Source organism: Oryctolagus cuniculus, chromosome 4 (genome assembly GCF_051225735.1).
Source record: "Oryctolagus cuniculus isolate XC-2025 breed Fujian yellow rabbit chromosome 4, ASM5122573v1, whole genome shotgun sequence".
Taxonomy (NCBI): domain Eukaryota; kingdom Metazoa; phylum Chordata; class Mammalia; order Lagomorpha; family Leporidae; genus Oryctolagus; species Oryctolagus cuniculus.
Genome location: NC_142870.1, coordinates 54,628,977 through 54,655,242, shown reverse-complemented (window position 1 = coordinate 54,655,242; position 26,266 = coordinate 54,628,977). Strand labels below are relative to the sequence as shown.

The 26,266-nt window shown below is 41.5% G+C and overlaps 1 protein-coding gene across 1 annotated transcript in view; it reads right to left on the bottom strand.

Moving 5' to 3' along the window:
* Nucleotides 1-22,749: 22,749 nt before the first annotated feature.
* The window catches only part of LOC100353038 (cell cycle control protein 50C), a 29,585-nt gene continuing 26,068 nt past the window's right edge, over nt 22,750-26,266 (bottom strand). Inside the window, exon 7 of the mRNA XM_002716615.6 lies at nt 22,750-23,082. Within this exon, the coding sequence (XP_002716661.1) occupies nt 22,859-23,082 (224 nt within the window). The 3' untranslated portion in view covers nt 22,750-22,858. The remainder of the gene's footprint in view (nt 23,083-26,266) is intronic.

Here is a 26,266-nt window from a genome sequence, read left to right as displayed (position 1 = left end):
CCCCTGCCCCTACATGAGAGACCTGGATAAAACTCCTGAATCCTGGCTTCAGCCTGGCCCAGATCCAGCCATTACGGCTATTTGGGGAGTGAACCAACAGATGGAAAATCTCTCTCTCTCTCTTTCTCTCTCCCTCTCTCTTTGATACTCTGCCTTTCAAATAAATAAAATCAATCTTTTTTTTAATCATGTTACACCATACATGTCTACAATTTTTATATATCAGTTAAAATTTTTATATATCAGGCCGGCGCCGCGGCTCACTAGGCTAATCCTCCGCCTAGCGGCACCGGCACACCGGGTTCTAGTCCCGGTCGGGGCGCCGGATTCTGTCCCGGTTGCCCTTCTTCCAGGCCAGCCCTCTGCTGTGGCCAGGGAGTGCAGTGGAGGATGGCCCAGGTGCTTGGGCCCTGCACCCCATGGGAGACCAGGAAAAGCATCTGGCTCCTGGCTCCTGCCATCGGATCAGCGCGGTGCGCCGGCCGCAGCGCGCCGGCCGCGGTGGCCATTGGAGGGTGAACCAACGGCAAAGGAAGACCTTTCTCTCTGTCTCTCTCTCTCACTGTCCACTCTGCCTGTCAAAAAAAAAAAAATTTTATATATCAGTTAAAATTTTTATTTTTTAAAAGATTTATTTATTTATTTGAAAGTCAGAGTTACACAAGGAGAGAAGGAGAGGCAGAGAGAGAGAGGTCTTCCATCCACTGGTTCGCTTCCCAGTTGGCTGCAATGGCTGGAGATGTGCCAATCCGAAGCCAGGTGCCAGGAGCTTCCTCTGGGTCTTCCCATGCGGGTGCAGGGGCCCAAGGACTTGGGCATCTTCCACTGCTTTCCCAGGCCATAGCAGAGAGCTGGATCGGAAGTGGAGCAGCTGGGACTCTAACTGGCGCCCATATGGGATGCCGGCACTGCAGGTGGCGGCTTTACCCGCTACACCACAGCAATGGCCCCCAAGTTAACAAATTTTAAAATGAACCCAAAGTCAGATGTAGAGCAGTTAGATACTCAAAGTAAAAGAAATAGGATGAATTCTTTTTTTTTTTTTTATTTTTTTGAAATAGGATGAATTCTTTTCTTAGTTTTTGGGTAACTAACTGTGTAGAAAATTAATTTGCATTTCGTGAGTATATTTGCTGTGTACTAAATTTTCCTGACATGTGGTATAGCATTGAGCTCCTCCAGGTTCTACAAATTTGGAGGAATTGATTCTGATGGAGGTGGTTCTCAAACTTTGTTTTGACAAACTTTTGTTAGCCCTTTATCAGCTACACAGATAATCCACAAGATTAAGAGGATACAAACCTGTGTCTTCATGCACACAGACATTTCCAGTCCTCTTATCAGCAGTTCTTTTTTTTTTTTTTTTTAATTAATAGATCTTAGTTTTGGGGTAGAGTTTTAGGTTTACAGAAAAAAATGAGTGGAAAGTACTGAAGGTTCCCATAGGCCCTCCCGAAAATTCCCCTGGGCTCTACCTATTCATCCCTACTTCCTGCCCCACGGCCCTGATGACCACTGATCTTTTCACTGTGTCTATAACTTCTTTTCCAGAATGTCATAGAGTTAGAATCAAACAGTATGCAACCTTTTCAGATTGGCTTCTTGGATCTAGCAATTTAAGGTTATTTAAGGTCATTCCATTTAAGGTTATTCCATGTCTTTTCAAGATTTTATAGCTCATTTCTTTGCACTTTTTAGTTCAAATGAATAATATTCCACTGTTTGAATATGTTACAGTTTGTTTGAAAGAATGGTACTTGCAAGTTTTCACAATTATGAATAAAGTTGCTGTAAACATTATGTGCAGGCTTTGTGTGGACCTAAGTTTTCAATTCATTTGCTTAAATACCAAGGAGTACAATTGCTAGATTGAATGGTAAGAGTATGATTTTGTATGAAACTGTCGGTTTTCCAAAATAGACATGATGTTTTGCATTCCCATCCACAATGAATGAAAGTTTGTGTTGCTCCAAATCCTCACCTGCATTTGATATTGTCAGCGTTTTGGTTCAGCCATTCTAAGAAGTATGTAGTAACAGTAACAACTCATTGTTGCTTTAATTTGAATTTACCTAATGGCATATGAGATTGAATATCCTTTTGTATGCTTGTTTGCTATGTATCTTCTTTGGTGAGGTTTCCAGATATTTTGCCCATATTTTAGTGGGACTGTTTATTTTCTTGTTGAGTTGTAAGAGTTCTTTGTATGTTTTGAATACCAGTCTTTCATCAGATATATGTCCTACAGAAACTTTCTCCATGTCTGTGGTTGTCTTTTCATTCTCTTAACAGTGTTTTTCACAATGCAGCTTTTAATTTTAATGAAATCCAGCTTACCAAATTTTTTCTTTCATGGATTGTGCTTCTGATTTTGTATCTGAGGCATTATTGCCACCAAATCCAAGATCATCTAGATTTTCTCCTGTGTTATCTTCTAAGACATATATAGCTTTGCATTTTACATTTAGGTCTATGATCCATTTTGAGTTCACTTCTGTGAAGCAGTTTTTTCCAAAGTGAAACACTGACTGGTTTAGTATTGCCGCTGCTCTCTAACCTTGTTGTTCTTTTTTTCCCTTCCCTACTCTTTATTATGGAAATTTAAGAACATATTAAAATAGAGGGGAAATAGTATAATGAATCCCTAGATAATAGCAGTGTACCCACCACAAGGATCAATATTTTAACAATTTTATTTCACCTGTCACCCTCCTACTCTTTTATTTATTTGTTTGCTGGATTTTTAAAAGCAAATCCTGGATATGTTCATTTCACCTATAATACTTTGGTATTTAACTCAAACAAACAAACAAAAATATAGTTATAATTACAGTTATATTATCACAGCAAATTAATAACAATTGCTAGTATCATCTAACTCTTGTATCTTTAAACATCTCTATTTGCCTGAAGCCTCTTAATCTTTTCTAACTCATTGTTTAGAAAGCACTGTGTTTAGAAACTTCCAGCTGTCCCCAATAGACATTGTGTTCCTTATTTTCTTATTTCTGTTCTTTACAACTGGGGGCCAGGATTTTTTCAAACAATGTACCAGTTTCTTTAGAGTCTTTGATTTGGGCTGCTGACAGAGAAATATTTATTAAATCCTTGGAAATTATATTATTCAAGAACACAGAGGGATGAGTGATGAGAAGAGGAGGTGCTATTATGAAAGTGGCCCCAGGATATTAGGTTTATCACAAAATCCTTTCCATGAGTTAGTTAATCTTTTCCATTTTAGTTTCAGGGAAGATATTTGACCCTGTGGAATTAGGAGTCCTTTCCTATTTTTGCCAAACTGCTAAAGTCAATGAATATGTACGCGAAACCTTATCCAAATTTGGGGCTTTGCTGACCACAGAGGACCCTCTGTCTGAGTTATTGCTCCTGAAACCTTCACACAGCTGTCTCTGGAGAGGGAAGAATGGGGCCAGATTTCTTGGATGAGCTGCAGTCAGTTTTCCAAGGATGTGGTTGATCCCAGAAAATACACAGCTAATTTATAAGAGACCAGGAAGAAGGCAGCTGCTTTGAGGAGAACATATTGAAGAATTCAGAGGTCAAGATCTGACCTCAGTCCATATGGGAAACTCACTGCTGTGAACCAAAGAAGCCTGCATAAAGCTATAGGCAATCTAAAGGCCCCCCTGTTGATGCTATTTTATCTTTTAGACAAAAAGGTCAAAAATGAGCATTGGCTGGGAGACTGATGGTATCAGAGCTGGCTGGAAGGAAGTCGGGGAGTGGGAAACTCTATTTTGCTGGCACTGTCCTGATCCTAGGATTTAACCATTATTTTCAGTTTAGCAGAGTACAGTAGGGATGTGTGTGTGTGTGTGTGTGTGTGTGTTAATCTTATGGAAGAGGAGAATTTTTCCAGTCTTTAAGACTTAGAAGCCAATAAATCATGTTAAACAGAGCCTCATATTATCTGTCTTCCTTCTTAATGCCTCTGCAAAATCCTACGTTATCTCATAGGATTGGTATGTAACAGATTCTATTTTGAGTCTTCTGATGATTCCTTCATTTAGTCTTTCTGAGAACCAGAGTTCAGAAGAATTTGTGCAACTGGGAGTCAACTCCAGTTCACTGGATATTGCAGACCTAGTTTCAAAGAGGTCAGTGTCTTTTTAAGGGCCATGTGGAGGCTTCAGTGTGTTCATAAGAGAATGAATTCCTTGTGCTAAGAAATTAACTACAGGACATCCTTGACAGAATTCTGTTTGGTGATGTGGAGACATAAGATGTCTGTGGCTGAAGCACTTTTTGAGTGCTTAAATAATGGGCCTGTTTTAGTGAAACCAATAAACCAAAGTTAATAAAAATTTCCATTGATATGAAGACTGTTTATTTCCAATGAGACTAGCAAGACAGGAGCTTCACACAAACAAGCATACTGCCCTAAATTGTTAGGAGATGCTGCAGCTGAAAGCCACAGTCATCATTAACTTCAGCTTCTTTACTTCTATTTGACTTGTTCAAATGCTTAGCACATGTGTAATTACCCACTCAAAAATGCTTTTTGGTATATACCATTCCAAATTCCAAGAATGATCCTGAGTTTGTGTGTGTGTGTATGGTAAAAAATACATACAATTTGCCATTTTAACTATTTTTTAAGTGTACCATTCAGTGAGTACCTTCACATTATATAACCAACACTACTCCAGTACTTTTTCATCTTCCCAGATTGAAACTCTGTACCCATTAAACAATAACTTACCCTTTCTCCCTAGTCCCGGGCAATGACCATTCTACTTTGTATCTTTATGAAATTGACTACTCTAGGGACCACATGTAAGTGAAATCATACAATGTTTGTCCTTTTGTGACTGATGTACTTTCCTTGGCATTGTGTAGTCACGTGTCAGCCATGTTATAGAATGTATCAGTTTCCTTCCTTTTTAAGGCTGAATTGATTCTATGTGTATATCTTGTTTTATTTATACATTCATCCATTGATGAACATTTGTGTTGTTTCTACATTTTGGCTGTTGTGAATAATGCTGATATGAACATAGGTGTATAAATATCTGTTCCGGTTCCTATTTTCAACTCTTGTGTATATACTCAAAAGCGGAATTTCTGGATCATATGAAATCTATTTTTAATTTTTGGAAGAATCGCACTGTTTTTCACAGTTGCTACATTGTTTTACATTTCTGACTGCACTGCACAGGCTTCCAATTTTTCCACATTTTGCCTACAGATGTTATTTTCTGGTTTTTGATAGAAGGCATCTTAATGGGTATGAAGTGGTATTTCATTGTGGTTTCAATTTACATTTTTCTTTTTTAAAAAATATTTATTTGAATGGAAGAGTGACAGAGCAAGAGCTAGAGAAAGAGCTAGAGCTAGAGCGAGAGAAAGAGAAAGATCTTACATATGCTGATTCACTCCCCAAATGTCCCCACAGCTAGGAACAGGCTAAATCCAGGAGCCAGGAACTCCATCCGGGTCTCCCACTGATGGCGTGGGCCCAGTGACTTGTGCCATTTTCTACTGCCTCTCCAGGCTCATTAGCAGGAAGCTGGATCAGTAGTGCAGCAGCTAGGACTTGAACTGGTGCTCCAATATGAGAAGTCAGCATGGCAAGCAGAGGGTTAACCTGCTGTGCCACAGTGCTAGTACCAACTCATATTTTCCTCATGATTGGATGTGTGTATTTTTTAAAAAAGATTATTTTATTTTACTTGAAATTCAGAGTTACACAGAGAGAGAAGGAGAGGCAGAGAGAGAGATCAAGAGAGAGAGGTCGAGAGAGAGAGAGAGGTCTTTAATTCATTGGTTCACTTCCCAATTGGTCACAATGGCTGGAGCTGTACGGATCAGAAGCCAGAAATAAGGAGCCTCCTCTGGGTCTCCCAACCAGTGCAGGGGCCCAAGGATTTGGGCCATCTTCCACTGCTCTCTCGGGCCATAGCAGTGAGCTGGATTGGAAGTGGAGTGCCAGGTCTCGAACTGGCACCCATATGGAATGCTGGCACTGCAGGTGGTGGCCTTACCCGCTGTGCCACAGAGCTGGCCCCATGGATGTTGAATATCTTCATGAGCTTTTTGGTCATTTGTATGTCTGCTTCGGAGATGTCTATTCAAGTCCTTTGCCCATTTGAATGGTTTTTTTGTGGTTGTTAAGTTGTAAGAATTTTTAAAATATATTCTGGATACTAATCCCTTTCAGATACATGATTTGCAGATATTTTCTGCATTCTTTGGATTGCCTTTTTGCTGTTGATAGTGTCTTAAAACAAAACAAAACACTGATCATATTTCAGAGTCAAATGGTTTGAGTAGAAGTAAAAGTAGACATGGGACTGATGTTGTAGCACAGGGGGTTAAGCCACTGGCATCAATATGCTTCTGATTCAGCTCCTAGCTAACGCACCTAGAAAGCGGCAGAAGACGGTCCAAGTGTTGGGGCCCCTGCTCGAAATGTAGAAGACCAGGATGGAGTTTCCGGGGTCTTGCCTTCATTCTGGCCCCTCCCTAGCTGTGGGAGCTATTTTGGGAGTGAACCAGGTAATGGAAGATCTGTTTCCTCTGTCACTCTTTCAGATAAATCAATAAATATATATATTTTAAAGTAGACATGAAGAAGACCCAAACTTTACCATTAATAAGGAGTTGGGTTTTGTTCTATTTTTGACTGTTGCTATTCACTGTTTTCCTTGAAGGTTTTTTTTCAGTGACTGGCATTGTGACGCAGCAGCTTAACCCATATGAATGTGTGCCAGGTCAAGTCCTGGTTACTCTACTTCTGTTCCAGCTCCCTGCTAATATGCCTGGGAAGGCAGCAGAAGATGGCCCAAGTAGTTGGGACCCTGCCATCCATGTGGAAGACCTGGATAGAATTCCAGATTCCTGGCTTTGGCCACCTAATGGGCTGTTAGGCCATTGCTGGAGGGAAGCAGCAAATGGAAGTGCTTTTTCTCTCTCTCTCTCTCTCTCTCTCTCTCTCTCTCTCTCTCTCTGTGTAACTCTGTCTTTCAAATAAATCATTGCATGGGTATTTAAAGAAAGGTCTTTTTCAGAATGCAGGAGTTATCTGAACTGTCACTACTTTTATGATGAAAACTGACCAACTTTATATTTGAAAAAGCCTATGAAAATATTGAAAAAGCCTATGAAAATATCCAGACTATCAAACCAGAGGCTGTGTTCTTACCATAGTAATTTTGCATTTGTGAAGTGATTTTATGTAAAGAAAACTGAAATTTGTATTTTTCATTTCAGGATACATATTGTGTTTGAATGGCAGCTGCAAATAAAGCAGCCAAATGGGATATGAATTGAATGCCTGTAGTGCAATTTATAAGAAATATTGTTTACAAAAGTTTACAGAAATAGAGCTGAGTAGTTGTAATTGTCAGTATGTATTGAACCATTTCTAGATGTTGTTACTGTGATGCTAAATGTGTGAGGTACATTATATCACTTTTCCAGCAATTGTGTGAAATAGGTACTATTGTTTACTTTTGAAACTGTGGTTCAGCATGAAATAATTTGTCCAAGGTCACATGGCTTATAAATGACAGAACTGGGATTTGAATTCAACCAGTTTGTACCCAGAACCCAAGGTCTAATCATTGTAATATATGACTTCATACTGATTTCTCAACACTGCAGTTTTTCTTTTTAATTACTGAGGTTAGCATTTGTTGCCTTAATTTGATATTAATGAAATTCTGCCTGAAAATTCAGGGTTGATTTTGACAGATGGATAGACTTTAACTATGTCAAATAGAATTGTAGACTTTACCTGAACAATGTCTAGCTGTTGACCCAACCACCATTTCATGAAGATTGAAAGATGAGGTTTTTCATGAATGTATATAATACCCCCTGGAGATTTTTATCTTGTCTCAATAGCTAAAAAGTACTTAAAATTTGTTTCTCATATCTCTATAAGAAGAATTTGTTTAATTTAATGATACAGAAATTTTGAATTCTAATCTTCTTTCAAGAATAATATTAATTCTTAGAGTGAGTTTTTTAGCCTAGTGATTAAGATGCCCATGTCCCACATTGGAATGCCTGGGTTCAATACTGACTCTAGCTTTCTACTTATGCAGACCCAAGGAAGCTGGTGTGATGGCCTAAGTATTTGGATTCCTGCTACCCACATGGGAGACTTGGATTGTGATCCTGGTTCCTAACATAGGCCCTAGGCTAGCCCCAGGCATTGTGAGAATGAACCAGCAGTTGGAAGATCTGTCTATTCTCTCTCTCCCTCTCAAATAATAATAATAAAATATTCATAATATAATTTCTTATAAGTAAAAATGATCAGATTGTAGTGTTATTGGAAATTTAAATAGTATAATCAGTGTTCTATTATTTTGTATTTTTTAAAGAAGATTTTATTTATTTTTTGAGAGGTAGAGTTACAGAGAGAGGGTGAGACACAGAGAAAAATCTTATATCCACTCCCCAAATGGCTACAATCCAGAGCTGGGCCCATTAAAAGCAGGAGCCACAGCTTCTTCTGGGTCTCCCATGTGGGTATCAGGACCCAAGCACTTGGGCCATCTTCCACTGCTTTCCCAGGTTGTTAGCAGAGAGCTACTCCATCAGAAGAGGGGCAACCGGGACATGAACCAGTGCCCATATGGGATGTTAGTGCCATAGGTGGAGGCTTAGGTTACCTTGCCACAGTACCAGCCACTTGTATTTTTTTTTAAGATTTATTTTATTTTTATTTGAAAGGCAGTTACAGAGGGAGAGGGAGAGATAGAGCTCTTCCATATGCTGGTTCATTCCGCAAATGGCTGCAATGGCCAGGGCTGGGCCAGACAGAAGCTAGGAGATAGGCACTTCTTTTGGGTCTCTCAAGTGGGTGCAGAGACCCAAACACTTGGGCTATCTTCTGCTGCTTTCCCAGGCCCATTAGCAGGGAGCTGGATTGGAAGTAGAGCAGCTGGGACACAAAACAGTGCCTATATGGGATGCTGGCACTGCAGGCAGCAGGTTAACACTATGCTACAATGCCAGCCCCTGTTTTCTCCTTTAATGGGGCAGGCATTTGGCATAGGTGTTAAGACACTACTTGGGGCTGACGCCGTGGCTCACTTGGCTAATCCTCCGCCTGCAGCGCTGGCACCCTAAGTTCTAGTTACGGTTGGGGCACTGGATTCTGTCCCGGTTGCTCCTCTTCCAGTCCAGCTCTCTGCTGTGGCCTGGGAAGGCAGTGGAGGATGGCCCAAGTACCTGGGCCCTGCACCCGCATGGGAGATCAGGAGGAAGCACCTGGCTCCTGGCTTCGGACTGGCGTAGCTCTGGCCGTAGTGGCCATTTGGGTGTGAACCAACGGAAGGAAGACTTTTCTCTGTGTGTCTCTCTCTCTCTCACTGTCTAACTCTGCCTGTCAAACAGACAAACAAACAAACAAACAAAAAGACACTATTTGGGACACTTGCATCTCTTATTAGAGTACCTGGATTCAAGTATTATCTCCATTTCCAGTTATAGCTTCCAATTAATGCTCACCCTGGAAGGTAAAAGTGATGACTCAAGTAATTGGGTCCCTGCCCCAACATGGGAGACCCAGACTGAGTTTGTGGATCCTAGCTTTTTCCTGGCCCACCCCTGGCTATTGTGGGCATTTGGGGGAGTAAACCAGTAGATTTGTATGTCTGTTTCTCTCTGTGTGTTTCTTTCTCTGCTTCTTTGCCTCTTAAATAAATTATCAAAAATTTAAAAAATAAATACTGCATATTTAATCTTTTAACAATCCTGTTAGAAGTAATCAATGGTTTTGTTTGAGGATTATAATGTCTTAGCCCATTTTCTGCAGAATATATGAGACTAATAATTTATAAAGGAAAGATTTATTTTGGCTTATGCTTCTGGAAGTTCAAAAGGTTGATCCTGGCATCTGCTTGGCTTCTGGTGAGGGTTTCATGGTAGAAGAGCAAGCAGGCATATGCAGAAGAAAGAAAAGGGGGCTGAATTCCCATTATAGCTAACAAATTCCTTCAAGAAAAGCAGTAAAGTGTTCCTAAGAGGTTCACCCCCATGACCAAAACACCTCCCACTAGGCCACACCTCCCAGCATTGCTGCATTGAAGAATTAAGCCTCAACCTGAGTTTCAGTGGGGACAAACCGTATTCAAATAAGGCAATCCTTATTTCAGAGTTCCAGCATTTTGGATCACAGTTAAGGAAGTAGGTCTTTTGCCCATAAGGGAATAAAATCATCTTCATGCTAATCACAGAGTTAGGCTTGATTTAGATATTGTTTCATTGAACCTGTACTGTGGATGAATCCACTTTGTTGGAAATAATGATAGTGTCTTTTTGATGCACAAAATTTAAACATTTTCACAAAGTCCAATTTGTCTAGTTTTTCTTGTATTGCCTGTGCTTTAATGTAGTATCTAAGAAATCATTACTAAATCCAGTGTTATAAAGTGTTTAGTTTTCTAAGAGGTTTATAGTTTTTAGATTGTACTTTTAGGTCTTCAGCCCATTGTGAGGTCAATTTTTATATAGCTGGCATAAGGTAAGGTCAACATTTTTTTTTCGTCATGTGGAAATTCAATTTTCCCACCATCATTTATTGAAAACACTGTTCTGTTCTTATTGAATGGTTTTGGTCTTTGTCACAAATCATTGACCATATATGTGCGAGTTTATTTACATACTCTGTCTTCTTTTCTAGTGGTGTCTATGCTGTCTTTGTGAAGGACCATACTTTTTTTATTTAATAAATATAAATTTCCAAAGTACAACTTTTGGATTATAGCAGCTTTTTCCTCCCATAACCACCCTCCCACCCGCATCCATCCCATCTCCCATTTCCTCTCCCATCCCATTCACATCAAGATTCATTTTCAATTATCTTTATATACAGAAGATCAATTTAGTATATACGAAGTAAAGATTTCAACAGTTTTCTCCCACACAGAAACACAGAGTATAAAATACTGTTTGAGTACTAGTTATACCGTTAATTCACATAGTACAACACATTAAGGACAGAGATCCTACGTTGGGAGTAAGTGCATAGTGACTCCTGTTGTTGATTTAACAATTGACACTCTTATTTATGATGTCAGTAATCACCCGAGGCTGCCAAGTTATCACATGAGCTGCCAAGGCTATGGAAGCCTCTTGAGTTCACCAACTCCGATCTTATTTAGACAAGGCCATAGTCAAAGTGGAAGTTCTCTCTTCCCTTCAGAGAAAGGTACCTCCTTCTTTGATGGCCCATTCTTTCCGCTGGGATCTCACTCACAGAGACCTTTCACTTAGTTTTTTTTTTTTTTCTTGCCACAGTGTCTTGGCTTTCCAAGCCTGAAATATGCTCATTGGCTTTTTGGCTGGATCCGAATGCCTTAAGGGCTGATTCTGAGGCCAGAGTGCTAGTGCTGCTTAGGACATCTGCCATTCTATGAGTCTGGTGTGTATCCTGCTTCCCATGTTGGATCATTCTCTCCTTTTTAATTCTATCAGATAGTATTAGCAGACACTAGTCTTGTTTATGTGATCCCTTTGACACTTAATCCTATCATTATGATCAATTATGAACTGAAACTGATCATTTTGATTAGTGAAATGGCATTGGTACATGCCACTTTGATGGGATTGAATTGGAATCCCCTGGCACGTTTCTAACTCTACCATTAGGGGTAAGTCCAATTGAGCATGTGCCGAACTGTATATCTCCTCCCTCTCTTATTCCCACTCTTTTTTTTTTCCTTTTTTTAACTTTTATTTAATGAATATAAATTTCCAAAGTACAGCTTATAGATTACAATGGCTTCCCCCCCATAACGTCCCTCCCACCCGCAACCCTCCCCTTTCCCACTCCCTCTCCCCTTCCATTCACATCAAGATTCACTTTCGATTCTCTTTATATACAGAAGATCAGTTTAGCATACATTAAGTAAAGATTTCAACAGTTTGCTCCCACACAGAAACATAAAGTGAAAAATACTGTTTGAGTACTAGTTATAGCATTAAATCTCAATGTACAGCACACTAAGGACAAAGATCCTACATGAGGAGTAAGTGCACAGTGACTCCTGTGTTGACTTAACAAATTGACACTCTTGTTTATGGCATCAGTAATCACTCTAGGCTCTTGTCATGAGCTGCCAAGGCTATGGAAGCCCCCTGAGTTCACCAACTCTGATCATATTTAGACAAGGCCATGGTCAAAGTGGAAGTTCTCTCCTCCCTTCAGAGAAAGGTACCTCCTTCTTTGATGACCCGTTCTTTCCACTGGGATCTCTCAGGTGTTTTTGTGTTGTTTTTTTTTTTTTGGCCAGTGTCTGGGCTTTCCATGCCTGAAATACTCTCATGGGCTTTTCAGCCAGATCCACACGCCTTAAGGGCTGATTCTGAGGCCAGAGTGCTGTTTAGGACATCTGCCATTCTATGGGTCTGCTGTGTATCTCACTTCCCATGTTGGATCGTTCTCTCCCTTTTTATTCTATCAGCTAGTATTTGCAGACACTATTCTTGTCCCACTCTTATATTTAACGGGAATCACTGTTCAGTTAAATTTTATTTATTTATTTTATTTTTGACAGGCAGAGTGGACAGTGAGAGAGAGAGACAGAGAGAAAGGTCTTCCTTTGCCATTGGTTCACCCACCAATGGCCGCCGTGGCCGGCGTGCTGCGGCCGGCACACCGCGCTGATCCGATGGCAGGAGCCAGGTACTTATCCTGGTCTCCCATGGGGTGCAGGGCCCAAGTGCTTGGGCCATCCTCCACTGCACTCCCTGGCCACAGCAGAGAGCTGGCCTGGAAGAGGGGCAACCGGGACAGAATCCGGTGCCCCCACCGGGACTAGAACACCGTGTGCCGGCACTGCAAGGCGGAGGATTAGCCTAGTGAGCCGTGGCGCCGGCCTGTTCAGTTAAATTTATACACCTAAGAATAATTGACCATACTGTTTTAATTGCCATCACATTGTAGTAAGTTTTGATCTGGAATGTGAGATCTTCAAATTTGTTCTTCTTTTTCTAGATTTATTTGGCTACTTGAGGTTCCTTGAGATTCCAAATGAGTTTTATGATGAATTTTTCTATTTCTACAAAAAACTTTGACATAGTAAAAGGATTGCATTGAATCTGCACATCTCTTTGAGTGATACTGACACTTAACAATATTGAGTCTCTCAATCCATAAATATATTTCTGTTTATTGGTGACTTCTTTTTTGATTTCTTTCAGTAACATTTTGTAGTTTTCAGTGTAAAAGTGTTTCACCTCCTTGTTTAGGTTTCTTAATTTTTAAAATTGTTGTAAATTGAATAGTCTTCTGAATTTCCTTTTGATCATTCACTGTTACTGTATAGAAACACAGCTGATTTTTTGTGTCTTTATTTATTATTTAAAATTTTTTATTTGGTTTTAATTTGAAAGGCGGAGGAAGGAGGATGGGGGGAGGAAAGAGAGAGAGAGAGAGAGAGAGAATCTCTTCCATTTACTGGTTCACTCCCCAAATGCCCATAACATCTGGGCCTAGGCCAAGCAGAAACCAGAATCCAGGAATTCAATCTAGGTCTTCCTACTTCACTCATCACTTGCTGCCCCCTGGGACTTGAACCCAGGCACTTTGATATGGAGAGACTTCAGCAATTTAGAAAGTATAGGCTTATTTTTTTTTTTTTAGGATTTATTTATTTTATTTGAAAGACAGAGTTACACAGAGGGAGGAAGAGACAGAGAGAGATAGGGAGATCCTCCATTTGCTGCAATGGCCAGGCTGAGCCAGGTCAAAACTAGGAGCCTGGAACTCCACCTGGGTCTCCTGCATGGGTAGCAGGGGCCCAGATACTTGGGTCATCTTCCACTGCTTTACCAGGTGCATTAGTAGGGAACTGGATCAGAAGTAAAGTAGTCAGGACTTGAACTGGCACCCATATGGGATGCTGGCATTGCAGGCAGTAGCTTAACCTGCTGTACTAGAATGCTGGCCTCAAGAAAGGATAGTTTTGTTTAATGAAACTCTACTATCTTTCACATTTCTTGGTGAAGCCAAACAATGCTGTCAGTTGCAGCAATCAAACCTAGATAGTTTCCTTCATCTGCCTGGTTATTATTTTCTTAAGCCCAACAATAGTTAACTATAGCATCCCCTTTTTTTCTTGCTGATAATTGGTAGAAAAAATAAATTAAGTTGGATTAATCAATGAATGATTGGCTAGGAACTGTATTTTTATGGAATGAATGTATTTGATTTAAAAAAATTATCCTATAGTAAAAAATTTCTTTTTGGTGTGCAGTTCATTGAATGAACACATGCATAGATTCATGTAACTGCCAGCACAATCAAGATTGAGAACAATTCCATCACTCCAAAAGCTCCTTCATGCTATTTATCATCACACCTCTTCCTACCTTACATACTATCCTCCTAATTCATACGCACTATTCGTTTATTGTCACATATTCTTCCTACCTTTAGCCCCTAGCAGCCACCAATCTTTCATCACTCTGGTTTTGTTTTTGAGAATGGTATATAGTGTGTAAGATGTTATATCTGTGACTAGAAGTGATGACTTTACTAGAAATCATTTTGAGCAACATCCTTCCTCTTCTGCAGAATTGTCCTAAACTGTGAGCTTGGTGTCATCATCATGGTTAAGTCATAATGATAGATTCATATGTTATATTGGCCTCAGAGCATTGATCTATGAATTTCTGTCAGCCTCTACCTTCTGTTACAGAGAAAAAGTGTTGGCCAGATTATAAAGCTAGTGGTTGGGGGTTGGGATCAAACTTTGACACATGGATCACAAGAAACAATAGAAGTGAGGTTACCATCTGAGATACATGGTTATATCACATAGTAGTATCTACACATGAAGGATAGTGAGATGGATATTGCTATGCTTTGTCTAGGATTTGAGTGTATTCTCCAGACTTTCAGATGGAAACCTGGTCCTTACTTTGGCAATGTTGAGAGGTGGTGGAGCCTTTAAGAAATGGGATCTAATAAAAGGTAATTAAGTAATGGGGAGCACTACCCTAAGAAGGATAATGCTGGTCTAATAGGATAAATTGATTATTTTCTAAAAAAAAAAAAAAGGTTTGTTTTGAAAGAGTTAAAGAAATAGAGACAGAGACAGAAAGAGGGATCTTCCATCTGCTGGTTCACTCCCCAGATGGCCACAATTGCCAGTGCTGGGCCAGACTGAAGCCAGGGGTCAAAAACTTCATTCAGGCCTCCCACATGGATGACCAGGGTCCATACACTTGGGCTATCTTCTGCTGCTCTTCCTAGGCCACTAGCAGGGAGCTAGATTGGAAGTGGAGCACCCATATGGGAAGCCTGTGTCATAGGCAGTAGCTTTCCCCACTATGCCACAATGCTGGACCTGAATAAGTTGATTTTTTTTTTTTGACAGGCAGAGTGGACAGTGAGAGAGAGAGACAGAGAGAAAGGTCTTCCTTTGCCATTGGTTCACCCTCCAATGGCCACTGTGGCCGGCGCGCTGCGGCTGGCGCACCGCGCTGATCCAATGGCAGGAGCCAGGTACTTCTCCTGGTCTCCCATGGGGTGCAGGGCCCAAGCACTTGGGCCATCCTCCACTGCACTCCCGGGCCACAGCAGAGAGCTGGCCTGGAAGAGGGGCAACCGGGACAGAATCCGGCGCCCCGACCGGGACTAGAACCCGGTGTGCCGGCGCTGCAAGGCGGAGGATTAGCCTAGTGAGCCGCGGCACCGGCCTAAGTTGATTCTTATGAGAGTGACTTGTTATAAGGCTGTGTGCTTGGTCTCTTCTGTACATGGCCAGTTGCCTTTCCCTTTTTTCTGTTATATGTGACACAGCAAGGGAGCCGTCACCAGGATGCAGATGCCATGCTGTTTGGACTCTCTAGCCACCAAAATCATGAGCCAAATAAACTTCCTTACTATATAAAGTACCCAGTATCATATATTCTTTTATTGCAACAAAAAAGATGGATACATCTTAAACTAAAAATTAAAGGGCTATACAAGAGATATTTTCACACAATTATAAAACACTATGTTTAGCTCTATTGCAGTGGTCAATAAGTTGGTTTTCTGGTATGCTAGATGAGACTATTGGTGGAGTAAAATGGAAATAATTATGCTGTATCTGTTAGAAGGCTTTTGGCTACAAATAACAGAATGTCCAGCTAAATTACTGAAATAATAAGGGGGTTATTTACATACAAAAAAGATATCTAAATGTAGGTAGTTGTGGGTCTGCGTCAGTGGTCTCAATCATGTCATGAAGAACAGCTCCTCTGTCCTCCATTCCGCTATCTTCCGTATGAAAACTTTTGGCCTTCAGGTTTTTCCCCTGTTGCTTGCAAGGAGCTGCTACCCCTCTAGGCATCACACCCTTGTGTAGTTCATTCACATGTAGGAAGCAGAGGGCAGCTAAGGTGACAAGAGAGCTCTTTGCAAGTGTGCTTACTGTTATTTTTTTCTGTCTTGGAGGAGAATTTTTCCCAGATCCCCCTGAAGACTTCCTAATGTGTCCCATAATCAGAACTGGGCCCTTGGTTGTTTGCCAACATGAAGGCAAAGTATGTATCTAGTATTTTAACATTTATCATGCAAAGTGGCTTTGACAGGAAGCATGAAGGGTGATGGAAGTTACTGCTGGGAGGGTAACAGATCTGCCTTATCCCACTGTTGTGAGGACTAAATGCAGTACGTGGGTAAGTTACCTTTCCCTGGGTTAGCCACCGAATTTCCTAAGGGCTCAATTCCCATTTGTTTTGTTAACTTCATTTCTCTTTTCTGGTTTCCTCCCTCACTTTGCAGATTTGGAAGAAAGGAGGAAATTCCAAAAGTTTGCTCAGCCTCCCTATATGATGGTACTACTTGTCTCTTCCATGCAAGCTATTTTTTGTAGTTCTGCAGATCTAGTTTTCACAGACCACTTGGAATCTCCTCAGCCTCTCAAGAAAGACCTTGATCTTGGACTAAGGAATACATTGCTATGGCCAGTGCATATATATTAATTATAAATAAGAAACTGAGAAATTTTTATAAATTAAAAACACCAACTGAGTGTGGTATTTTTATGTTAGCCTGCACTAAAAACCATCTGTGTCAGTGGAGTGAAGCTCTTTTTACACAGAAAAAGAGCAAAAGGCACCTCCCCCCACCCACTTTGTGCTTGTCTGGACTGACTGCTGGCTCTGAGCACCACAAGATGTTTCTTGCCATTAGACAATGATTTCAGTTTTTCCATTCCAACTGTGGTGAAAATGAATCAGAAACCTGGATCCTGCCTCTGGAAGCAGGAGACAGGCTCCATACTAATCAAAAAAGGAAGATTCATTATTAGACAATATTTCACTCCCCAGACTTTGAAGAGTTCCTGCATTTGTCAGAGCAGCTCTGAATCACTTCGTGGCCACCACAGATTAGAATGGGGATATTGTGCAAGCCTGACCCCTTGCAGGAAAGTTTCTCTTCTATTACCCTCCCTTCTGAATAAGCTGCTCTTATTGATTTCTGAGTCACTGCAATCCAAATCTCATCATTTTACCTTCTCTTTTAATCGTTTTACCAGATAATCATTTTAAAGGCAGGGGCAAAGGTAGAGTTAAAAAGAGGGGTGGAAAGAGGTACTACTTACCCCTAAAATGCATTTAACTAGGAAGTACCAATGAAATAGTGGTACTGTTACCAGGTAAAATGAAAAATGAAGTTTTTAGGAACCTGTTAGTAGAGATAAAGACTTCAAAAGGCTGAGCTCTACTTGCCAAACCAAAGCTGATTTAGTAATGAAATCCTGAGCCAGTACTGATGAAATGGACCCTCGTCTGAATATCAGAGTGACTCCTCTGGCTCTATGAATGGGAAATGGGCTTCCTTGTCCCTCACCCCGGGGAAATCCAAGTGATTTAGTCTGCTTTTCAGTCCCATCATTTAACGCCAAAAGACAAAAATATTGACAACCCCAGGCTATGGCACCACGGGATTCTGTTGGACACATTGCAAAGGAAAACCAACAGCTGTCTAAATCTCATTTTCTTTATTAACATTTGATTAATAAATCCTGTACCATGAAACCAAGCAGATAAAAAACCAGTCTTCATTACAAAGGTGATAGTGGAAACTGAGAAAGATGATGTTGTTTTGTCCAAGTCAATAGGTTTTTATCAACTTGAATACCCCTCTGTATCTGCCATGGACATAGGTACCCTGGGATTGTGCAGATAGAGTGAGAAGCGTGGTGCTGTCCCGTGGGAGTGCTCCCTGTCTTCTGTCAGGGAGGCGGACTGACATCCAGGAAACAAGAGATCATGGAAGGTGCATAGGGGATCATGCTTAACTGTATGGGGTGAGTGTGAATGGGTTCAGAAGGACATGAGTTGCATCTCTTCTGGGTAGGGCCCCTAGCTGGCTCTTTTTGTTATCAGTGTTGTGAACTTGTCATATAAGGCAGGGATTTAATAAGTAAATTTCAAATACAGGTCAAGTCCATACTGTTATTCACCCATACTTTCATCCTACCCAATTTTATGCTGGCTGCCTCTGCTGATGCATGTAAATACACACCAAAAAATGCACCTCAAAACCCTGATAGTTTAAACAGTCACATATCTGCACTTACATGTACTCAACTCATACACTATCATTGAACCTCATTTTTGTTCTTCTTGACCTTATGCTGATTTTTTGTCTCTTTCCTCTCTTACATCATTGCCAGGAATAAGAAAGAGTAGAGTAGCACCCAGTTTTTCCAAGCTTCCACACCAGTTCACAAATACAAAGATTAAGAATTAGAAAAGTGGAGCCGGCGCCGCGGCTCACTAGGCTAATCCTCCGCCTTGTGGCGCCAGCACACCGGGTTCTAGTCCCAGTCGGGGCGCTGGATTCTGCCCCGGTTGCCCCTCTTCCACGCCAGCTCTCTGCTGTGCAGTGGAGGATGGCCCAAGTACTTGGGTCCTGCACCCCATGAGAGACCAGGATAAGTACCTGGCTCCTGCCATCGGATCAGCGCGGTGTGCCGGCCGCAGCGCACCGGCCGTGGCGACCATTGGAGAAAGGAAGACTTTTCTCTCTGTCTCTCTCTCTCACTGTTCACTCTGCCTGTCAAAAAAAAAAAAATTAGAAAAGTGGGACTGGCATAGTGGCTTTGTGGATTAAGCTGCTACCTGCAATGCCAGCATACCATATGGACACTGATTCCAGTCCTGGCTGCTCCACTTCTGATCCAGCTCCCTGCTCATGCGCTTGGAAAAGCAGAGGAAGATGGCCCAACTCCTTGAGCCCCTGCCACCCATGTGGGACATATGGATGAAGCTCCTGGATCCTGGCTTCAGCCTAGTCCAGCTTGGGCCATTACAGCCATTTGGGGAGTAAACCAGCAGATGGTTTATTACTCTATCTACATTCTGGCCATTTATTTATATTTATTTATTTAAACTGTTTTCATAGTTTAGTTTCTTGTAAATTGAATTCTGTTTCTAAATAGGGCCTTTCCATTAAGCCAGCCCTTGCACAAAGTAAATGAAGAATAAGTTTTTGGGAATATGCTTGACAGGTGCTGTCTTGTTATCTGTAATGTTTAATTTTATATGTCAATTGTGCTGGACCATGGTATGCTCAGATATTTAATCAAATATTATTTCAGATATTTCTGTGAGGTGTCTTGGGATGAGATTTACACTTAAATAGGTGGACATTGAGTAAAGCAGATTCCCCTCCACCACATGGGTGGGCCTCATCCAATCAGTTGAAGGCCTGAACAGAACCAAAGGTCAACTTCCACAGAGCAAGAGGGAATTCTCCAGCAGGCTGCCTTTGAACTCCATCCACAATGTTGCCTCTTCTTGCCTTTCAGTAGATTGTGTTGCAAGTATTTCCTGAGAAGAACTCACCTATCAAATGCTCCCATTCCTTAAAATCAGAGTATCTATCTATCATCTATATTTATATTTATTATCTACTTGCCTACCTATATTTTTCCATATACACATAAACACCCTGTATTGGTTCTGTCTCTATAGAATCTTGATTAAAACAGCATCCTAAAGCTGACAAGGAAGAGAAGTTAACAAAGCATTTATGCCTTTCCTAACTAGCATCGTAACTAAGGATGTGGACTAAAGGGCTAAGTGGAGGATTTTAAGTCTGTTTGCTTAGTTCACATATGAGCTCTGCCCCTTCCTTCTGCTTCATCCTAGAAAGATTACCTGAACTCCAAGAAACAGCAGTTTTTCAGATAATTAGAGCGTTGGCAAGACCTGAAGTTATTTGTTTTGTTACTTTAACAAATTACCACACATGCTAACTTTAAAATAGCGTAAATGTATTCTCTTCCATTTCTGGAGATCAAATTAAGGTGTCATCAGGGCTACTGAAGGCTTCAGAGTAGAATCCATTTCTTGCTTTTCTCAGCTTCCAGAGGCCATTTGCATCTTTAGATCATGGCTCTTTCCGTGCACCGCTCTAACTCCCTACTTCTGCTGTCACTACTACTTCTCCAACCTGCCTTTTTTGTAAGGATCCTTGTAATTATGTTGTGGGATGGCCCCTGGCTAAGCTTGAACCAGGTTCTTGTCTGCACCTTAGAAAAAATTCAAGGAAGATACCATAGAAAATGTTGAGCAGAAAAACAGTATTTATTTAAAAAGAAATTACACAAAATTACAAGAATGAGTGCAGGCAAGCTTGGGCGAGATGAAACTGCAATCAACAAAGTTTGGGGCCATTCTTTTATGTTATCCTGAGGTATAGGAGGTGGTGTGTGGGGCAAAGATGGTGGAATTTGAGATAGGGCTTGAGTACCACCCATTTCTGTGCTCTCTTTTGGAAATCTCAGCAGTTATGGTGTCAGGTGTATCATGGGAATGGGAGTGTCAGCCATGGTAAGTTTATTATAATGACATTATAAAGACCTAAAGGTCATCACAGGGACACAGCCTTCAGCCATCTTGGCTATTTCTAGCTGATGCTGGTTCTAAGTTGCAACCTCCCAGAACTTGTGGTTTTCTTCTACACGAAAGGGGTGGGGGACAGTTTGGGTAGTGTACAGAAAGGGAGTTTTGGGCAGTACAGGAAAAGGGAAAGGTCGGTACAGGAAAAGGGGGTTTGGCTGGTACAGGGAAGAGGGGGTGTGGTTTGAGCAGTGTGGGCTGGGCTGTTTGAGCATGCCAGCGTTGTCATATGGTTCAGCCAGAGTGGCTATGTGGGCCATGCTGCAGCAGGCAGGGCAGCAGAATGGTGCTGGCAGAACCTCAGCTGCTGTTTGTGAATGCTACCTCCCTCCCTCCCTACATCAATTACATTGGACCCACCCAGATAAGCCAGGATAATCTCCTCATATCAATATCCTGGATTAGATCTGCAAATCTCTTTTGATAGAGAAGATAACCTTTACAGGCTCTGGGGATTACAGCATGGGCATTTTTAGTGGGAGGAATTAGCTTGCCACACCTGGTCATCAGAGGTAATTGGCTTTAGGTAGAAGGTGGATGAGGAAAGGGATTCCAAGACTTCAGAGTTGACACTTGAAATCATTTCTTTTTTTTTTGAGAAGTGCTCAGTTATTTGGTGAATGCCAAGAGTTGCAACAAAGAAATGCTTTCTTGGCTCCTAAGGAGACAAATGTGTTGATACTTTTCATTTTTCTTTAACAATGGTCATTTTACTTTTAGAATAATCACAGAGTAAAACTTCCCCTACCTCAAAAAATTAATATAAAATGCTTTAAAAAGTATTACTCTGTGGTCATTTAGGTAAAAAAAAAATCTATGAGGCTTCATGGCAGCTTCACCAAGTGCTTATCCAGTCTCCTGTGACTTTTAGCAAGAATTAAAACTTTTTTTAATTAAAAATTGTGTCTTATTTTATTTAAGAAGGAGAGAGAGAAAGGGATGAGGGATGGGGAGGGAGATATCTTCCATTTTCAGGTTCACTCCCCAAGTGCCTGTAACACCCAGTGCTGGGTCAGGCCAAAGCCTGGAGCCAGGATCTCAATCTGAGTCTCTCTTGTGAACGGCAGGAACCCAGTACTTGAGTCATCATTTGCTGCCTTCTCAGGGTGCACAGTAATAGGAGGCTGCATCAGAAGTGGAGCTGGGATTCCAACCACACACTCCAAAAAATGGGATGCAGGCATCCCGAGAGGTATCCTTAGTCTTGTACCAAACATTCATTCGAGGAATTAATACCTTTTAAGATGGACTCTGAAGGCTCTCTCAGTACATATGTCATAAATCAGTACAAGTGTCATAAATCCATGCCATTGTTTGAATTGTGGAATTTGTCATCCGTCTGTAAGTTCTAGAATTGTTTTGAGCCCTTGATGTGCTGAGTAGTTTCTGAGAATCAGTCACTTACAGTGCTTTTTTCTTGGCCATGTAGGTAACTCTAGGGAACTTTCTGGGCCTTCTGTTTTGTGTATTTCTGTACCTTGGGTCCTGCCATAACTTTGGTTTGACCTAATCTTAGTAGGGAAAACTTAGTTTCAACTCCATCGATAGAAATGTTGAAAGCATTCTGATGCTCAGTTCAGCAGTTGTTCTTGGAAAGTATTCCAACCAGCCAATGAAGACTATGGACTGAGCTTACTCTAATGGGTAAAATGAGCCACTCAATTTCGGGGACCCCAGGCTTACTTTCACTTGGCAGTTGAACCCCCTGGGCATTCACCAGCTTTCAGGCACAAGGACTTCAAATAAATACTTGGAACTCAGTCTAGAGCTCAATGACAATTTATTACCCCCATTCCATACTATACATAATTACATTTCCTCCTCTTCTTCCTTCTTCTTTTTCTTATTTCTGAAATTCTCACTATTTACCTATCTGGGACTGAATTTGTTTCAGTCAGGCCTGTTCTACAATATCCCAGTCATTTCCAGGCTTGCCAGAGATTTTTGGCTGTTACTTTACTATCTGTTTCTATTTTCTGCTTTGCCCTTTTAAAGCCTTGCTTTGCCACTTCGAGGTGGATGCTTTCCTTTGTTTTAGCATGAAGTGAATTGCTAACATGGCAAAGGAGGCTAGCCATGTCATGGCGCCCGTAACTGTGTAAGCAAGACCTAAGAAGAGGCTGCTGCCTCCACTCCATGTCAGCGTGGAGAGGACAACTGATTTTTCTCCTTGGAACTTGGTTACTGGGAAGTCTAAGAGGACATGTTAAGGATTTGTTTCAGCATTTCTCATCATTACCACTATATATGCTAAATATATTCAGTTGAACCATGTACAATTACTTTTTAAAGTAAAAATGATTAAATATTCAATATTCATATGGTTGGTTCAACCTAATATTTACCAAACAGTACTCTGTATCTTGCTGGAATAAAATAAAAAAAACTTGGCTGGTGCTGTGCTATAGTAGGCTAAGCTTCCGCCTGCAGCGCCGGCATCCCATATGAGCAATGATTCGTGTTCCAGCTGCTCTTCCTCCAATCTAGCTCTCTACTATGGCCTGGGAAAGCAGTAAAATGGTCCGAGTATTTGGGCCCCAGCACCTATGGGGGAAACTTGGAAGAAGTTCCTGGCTCGTGGCTTCAGATCGGCCCAGTTCCTGCCATTGTGGCTATTTGAGGAATGAACCAGCAGATGGAAGACCTTTCTCTCTGTCTCTCCCTCTCTGTAACTCTATGTCTCAAATAAATAAAATATTTTTAAAAAGTAAAAAAAAAAAAAAAAAAAAAACCAAAAACCTTCACTCTGTGTGGTGTTGGAAGGAGATTTGGACAAGAGAGATCTGAATGCCTTATAGACAACTGAATGCCTTAAGGACAACTGAGTTATAATCAGATATAATTGATTTCCTTTGGCAAACCCAAGGAAATTAAAAGAATATAGGTACATCTCACAGTAAACTTAAATTTTTGTTTATGAATCAGGAAATCTAGGGTTGGCTAAATTACTTCATAGGCTAAAATTTGCATTCCTACCTCAAGGAAAATTCTTCAACAACTGTAATAATAATGATGATGACATAGCTAGCAAAAGATTTTGGTGGGAAAACTAAAGGTGGCGCATTTGTTTGTGTTTTGAAAAGGGTAGGGTCCCTCACTGCTGGTGAGAAAGTGTTTGAAGTGGGTTTGCTATCATTAGCGTTTTAATGATGTCATTGTGATTATGCATGTGGCCTGAGGTTTTTAAACATCTGGTGCCTTTTGTAAACCAAACTAATAAACAAACAAAGGCTTCTCATAGCAACGGCACAGGAATGAGGCATTTCCCAGCAAAGCTCTTAAAAGGCCTCAAATCACTTGGCAACATGCTATTTAAAGGTACCAGGAAACCAGTACTTTTTTTTTTCTTTTTTTGTTTTTGACAGGCAGAGTGGACAGTGAGAGAGAGAGACAGAGAGAAAGGTCTTCCTTTGCCGTTGGTTCACCCTCCAATGGCCGCCGCGGCTGGCGCGCTGCGGCCGGCGCACCACGCTGATCCGATGGCAGGAGCCAGGAGCCAGGTGCTTTTCCTGGTCTCCCATAGGGTGCAGGGCCCAAGCACCTGGGCCATCCTCCACTGCACTCCCTGGCCACAGCAGAGAGCTGGCCTGGAAGAGGGGCAACCGGGACAGAATCCGGCGCCCCGACCAGGACTATAACCCGGTGTGCCAGCGCCGCTAGGCGGAGGATTAGCCTAGTGAGCCTCGGCGCCGGCCTTTTTTTTTTCTCTTTTACATCAAAATTCCTCATTGTCACCAGGTCCTTGGGTATCATCTCAAACCATCTGCTTGACTGTTCTCCCTCCTTCATTTCCATTGGAAAGGATCTTTTCCTTGCACAGAGAACATCTCTTTTCTCTTAGAAGGGGCAGGCACTGTGTGCAGCATGGGCTTGGTTCCTACTTCCCTATTAGGCCAGTGTCTGGTTGGATGATAGCCTAAGGGCTGTTCACAGGTAGTGCATGTACAGGACTGAAGTGCAGAATCAAATTCTAGGAAGTTCTAGATTTGAGAATGATCAGCATTAAAACATAATTGTGAACAAAGTTACCAAGGATACCACATCCAGCGAGGAGAGTTTCTCCCTTGTTTAGAATATGAGTTTCCTTCCTCATCCTCCCATCCCCAAACTGAGTGTAATACATTGTGTGTACAGCAATACATGTTCTTTTTTCCTGTTTCTCAAATGCAACTCTAACTGCTTTATTGGCCAGGCAGTCACAAAGTTGACTGGATCAGAAGGTCCAATTTGAGAGACCACTCACTGTCAAACAACTTTTAGTTTCTACTTAAATGTGAGGGAGAGGGAGTTTGCTGAACTCCTTGTTCAAAATGAATGATCTGGGGCCAGTGCTTAGTTTACCAGTGGCAGGCATAGCTGGTAAACCTGCCACCTGCAGTGCAGGCATCCCATATGGGCATTGGTTCCTATCTTGGCTGCCCCACTTCCAATCCAAATCTCTGCTGTGGCCTGGGAAAGCAGTAGAAAATGGCCCAAGTCCTTGGGCCTCTGCACCTATGTGGGAGACCCAGAAGCTCCAGGCTCCTGGCTTTGGATTGGCCCAGTTCTGGCTGTTGCGGCCACTTGGGGAGTGAACCAGCGGATGAAGACCTTTCTCTGTGTCTAACTCTGCCTCTGAAATAAACAAATAATTTTTTAAATGCAAATTCTATGATTTACTCTGATATGTGCTTCTGATGCTGTTCTCCAAGAGACACAACTTGTGGCTTTCATTGTCAAACAATAGAACTAGAGACTATTAAATAAACTAACTGAAGGCAAAATGTACACCTACTCAGTAAACAACAGGAGGCTACAAAAAGAAAGGCAGAGGTAATGACACAGCTTCAGGGACATCTGTGACTGAAGAACATCCCCACTCCCCTGTCAGAATGGAGATATCCACACACCTGCTCTAGGATAGGAAAGAAGATGGAGTAGGGAACTGGAACACATCATCGTTCACTTTTCATGATTCTCTCGCTCAGCCACCCTGAGAAGTAGAATGATAAGGTGGGCAATTCTGTGTTAAGAATCTCTCCCACTAGCAACTGCTTGCCAGTAATCCTGATATGCTATGGGGAGTGCTGATGCCTAATTGGGCAACAGACACAAAACCATGTGTAAGCTCTGGGAAGACTCTGGCTCCAAGAGAACTCTGCCACAGAGAGAATCAGAGAGACTTGAAAATTGAGTCTAAAGACCAGTTAATATAAATTATGTTTAAGTACATAATTTTTTTATTCATAAGCATTTTTAAAGTTTTTTTTTTAAACTTAAGGCAGAGTTACAGAGAGTTGGTGAGGAGAGACAGAGAGAGATCATCCATCTTCTGGTTCACTCCCCACATGACCACTATAGCAGGGACTGGGCCAGAGTGAAGCCAGGAACCAGGAGC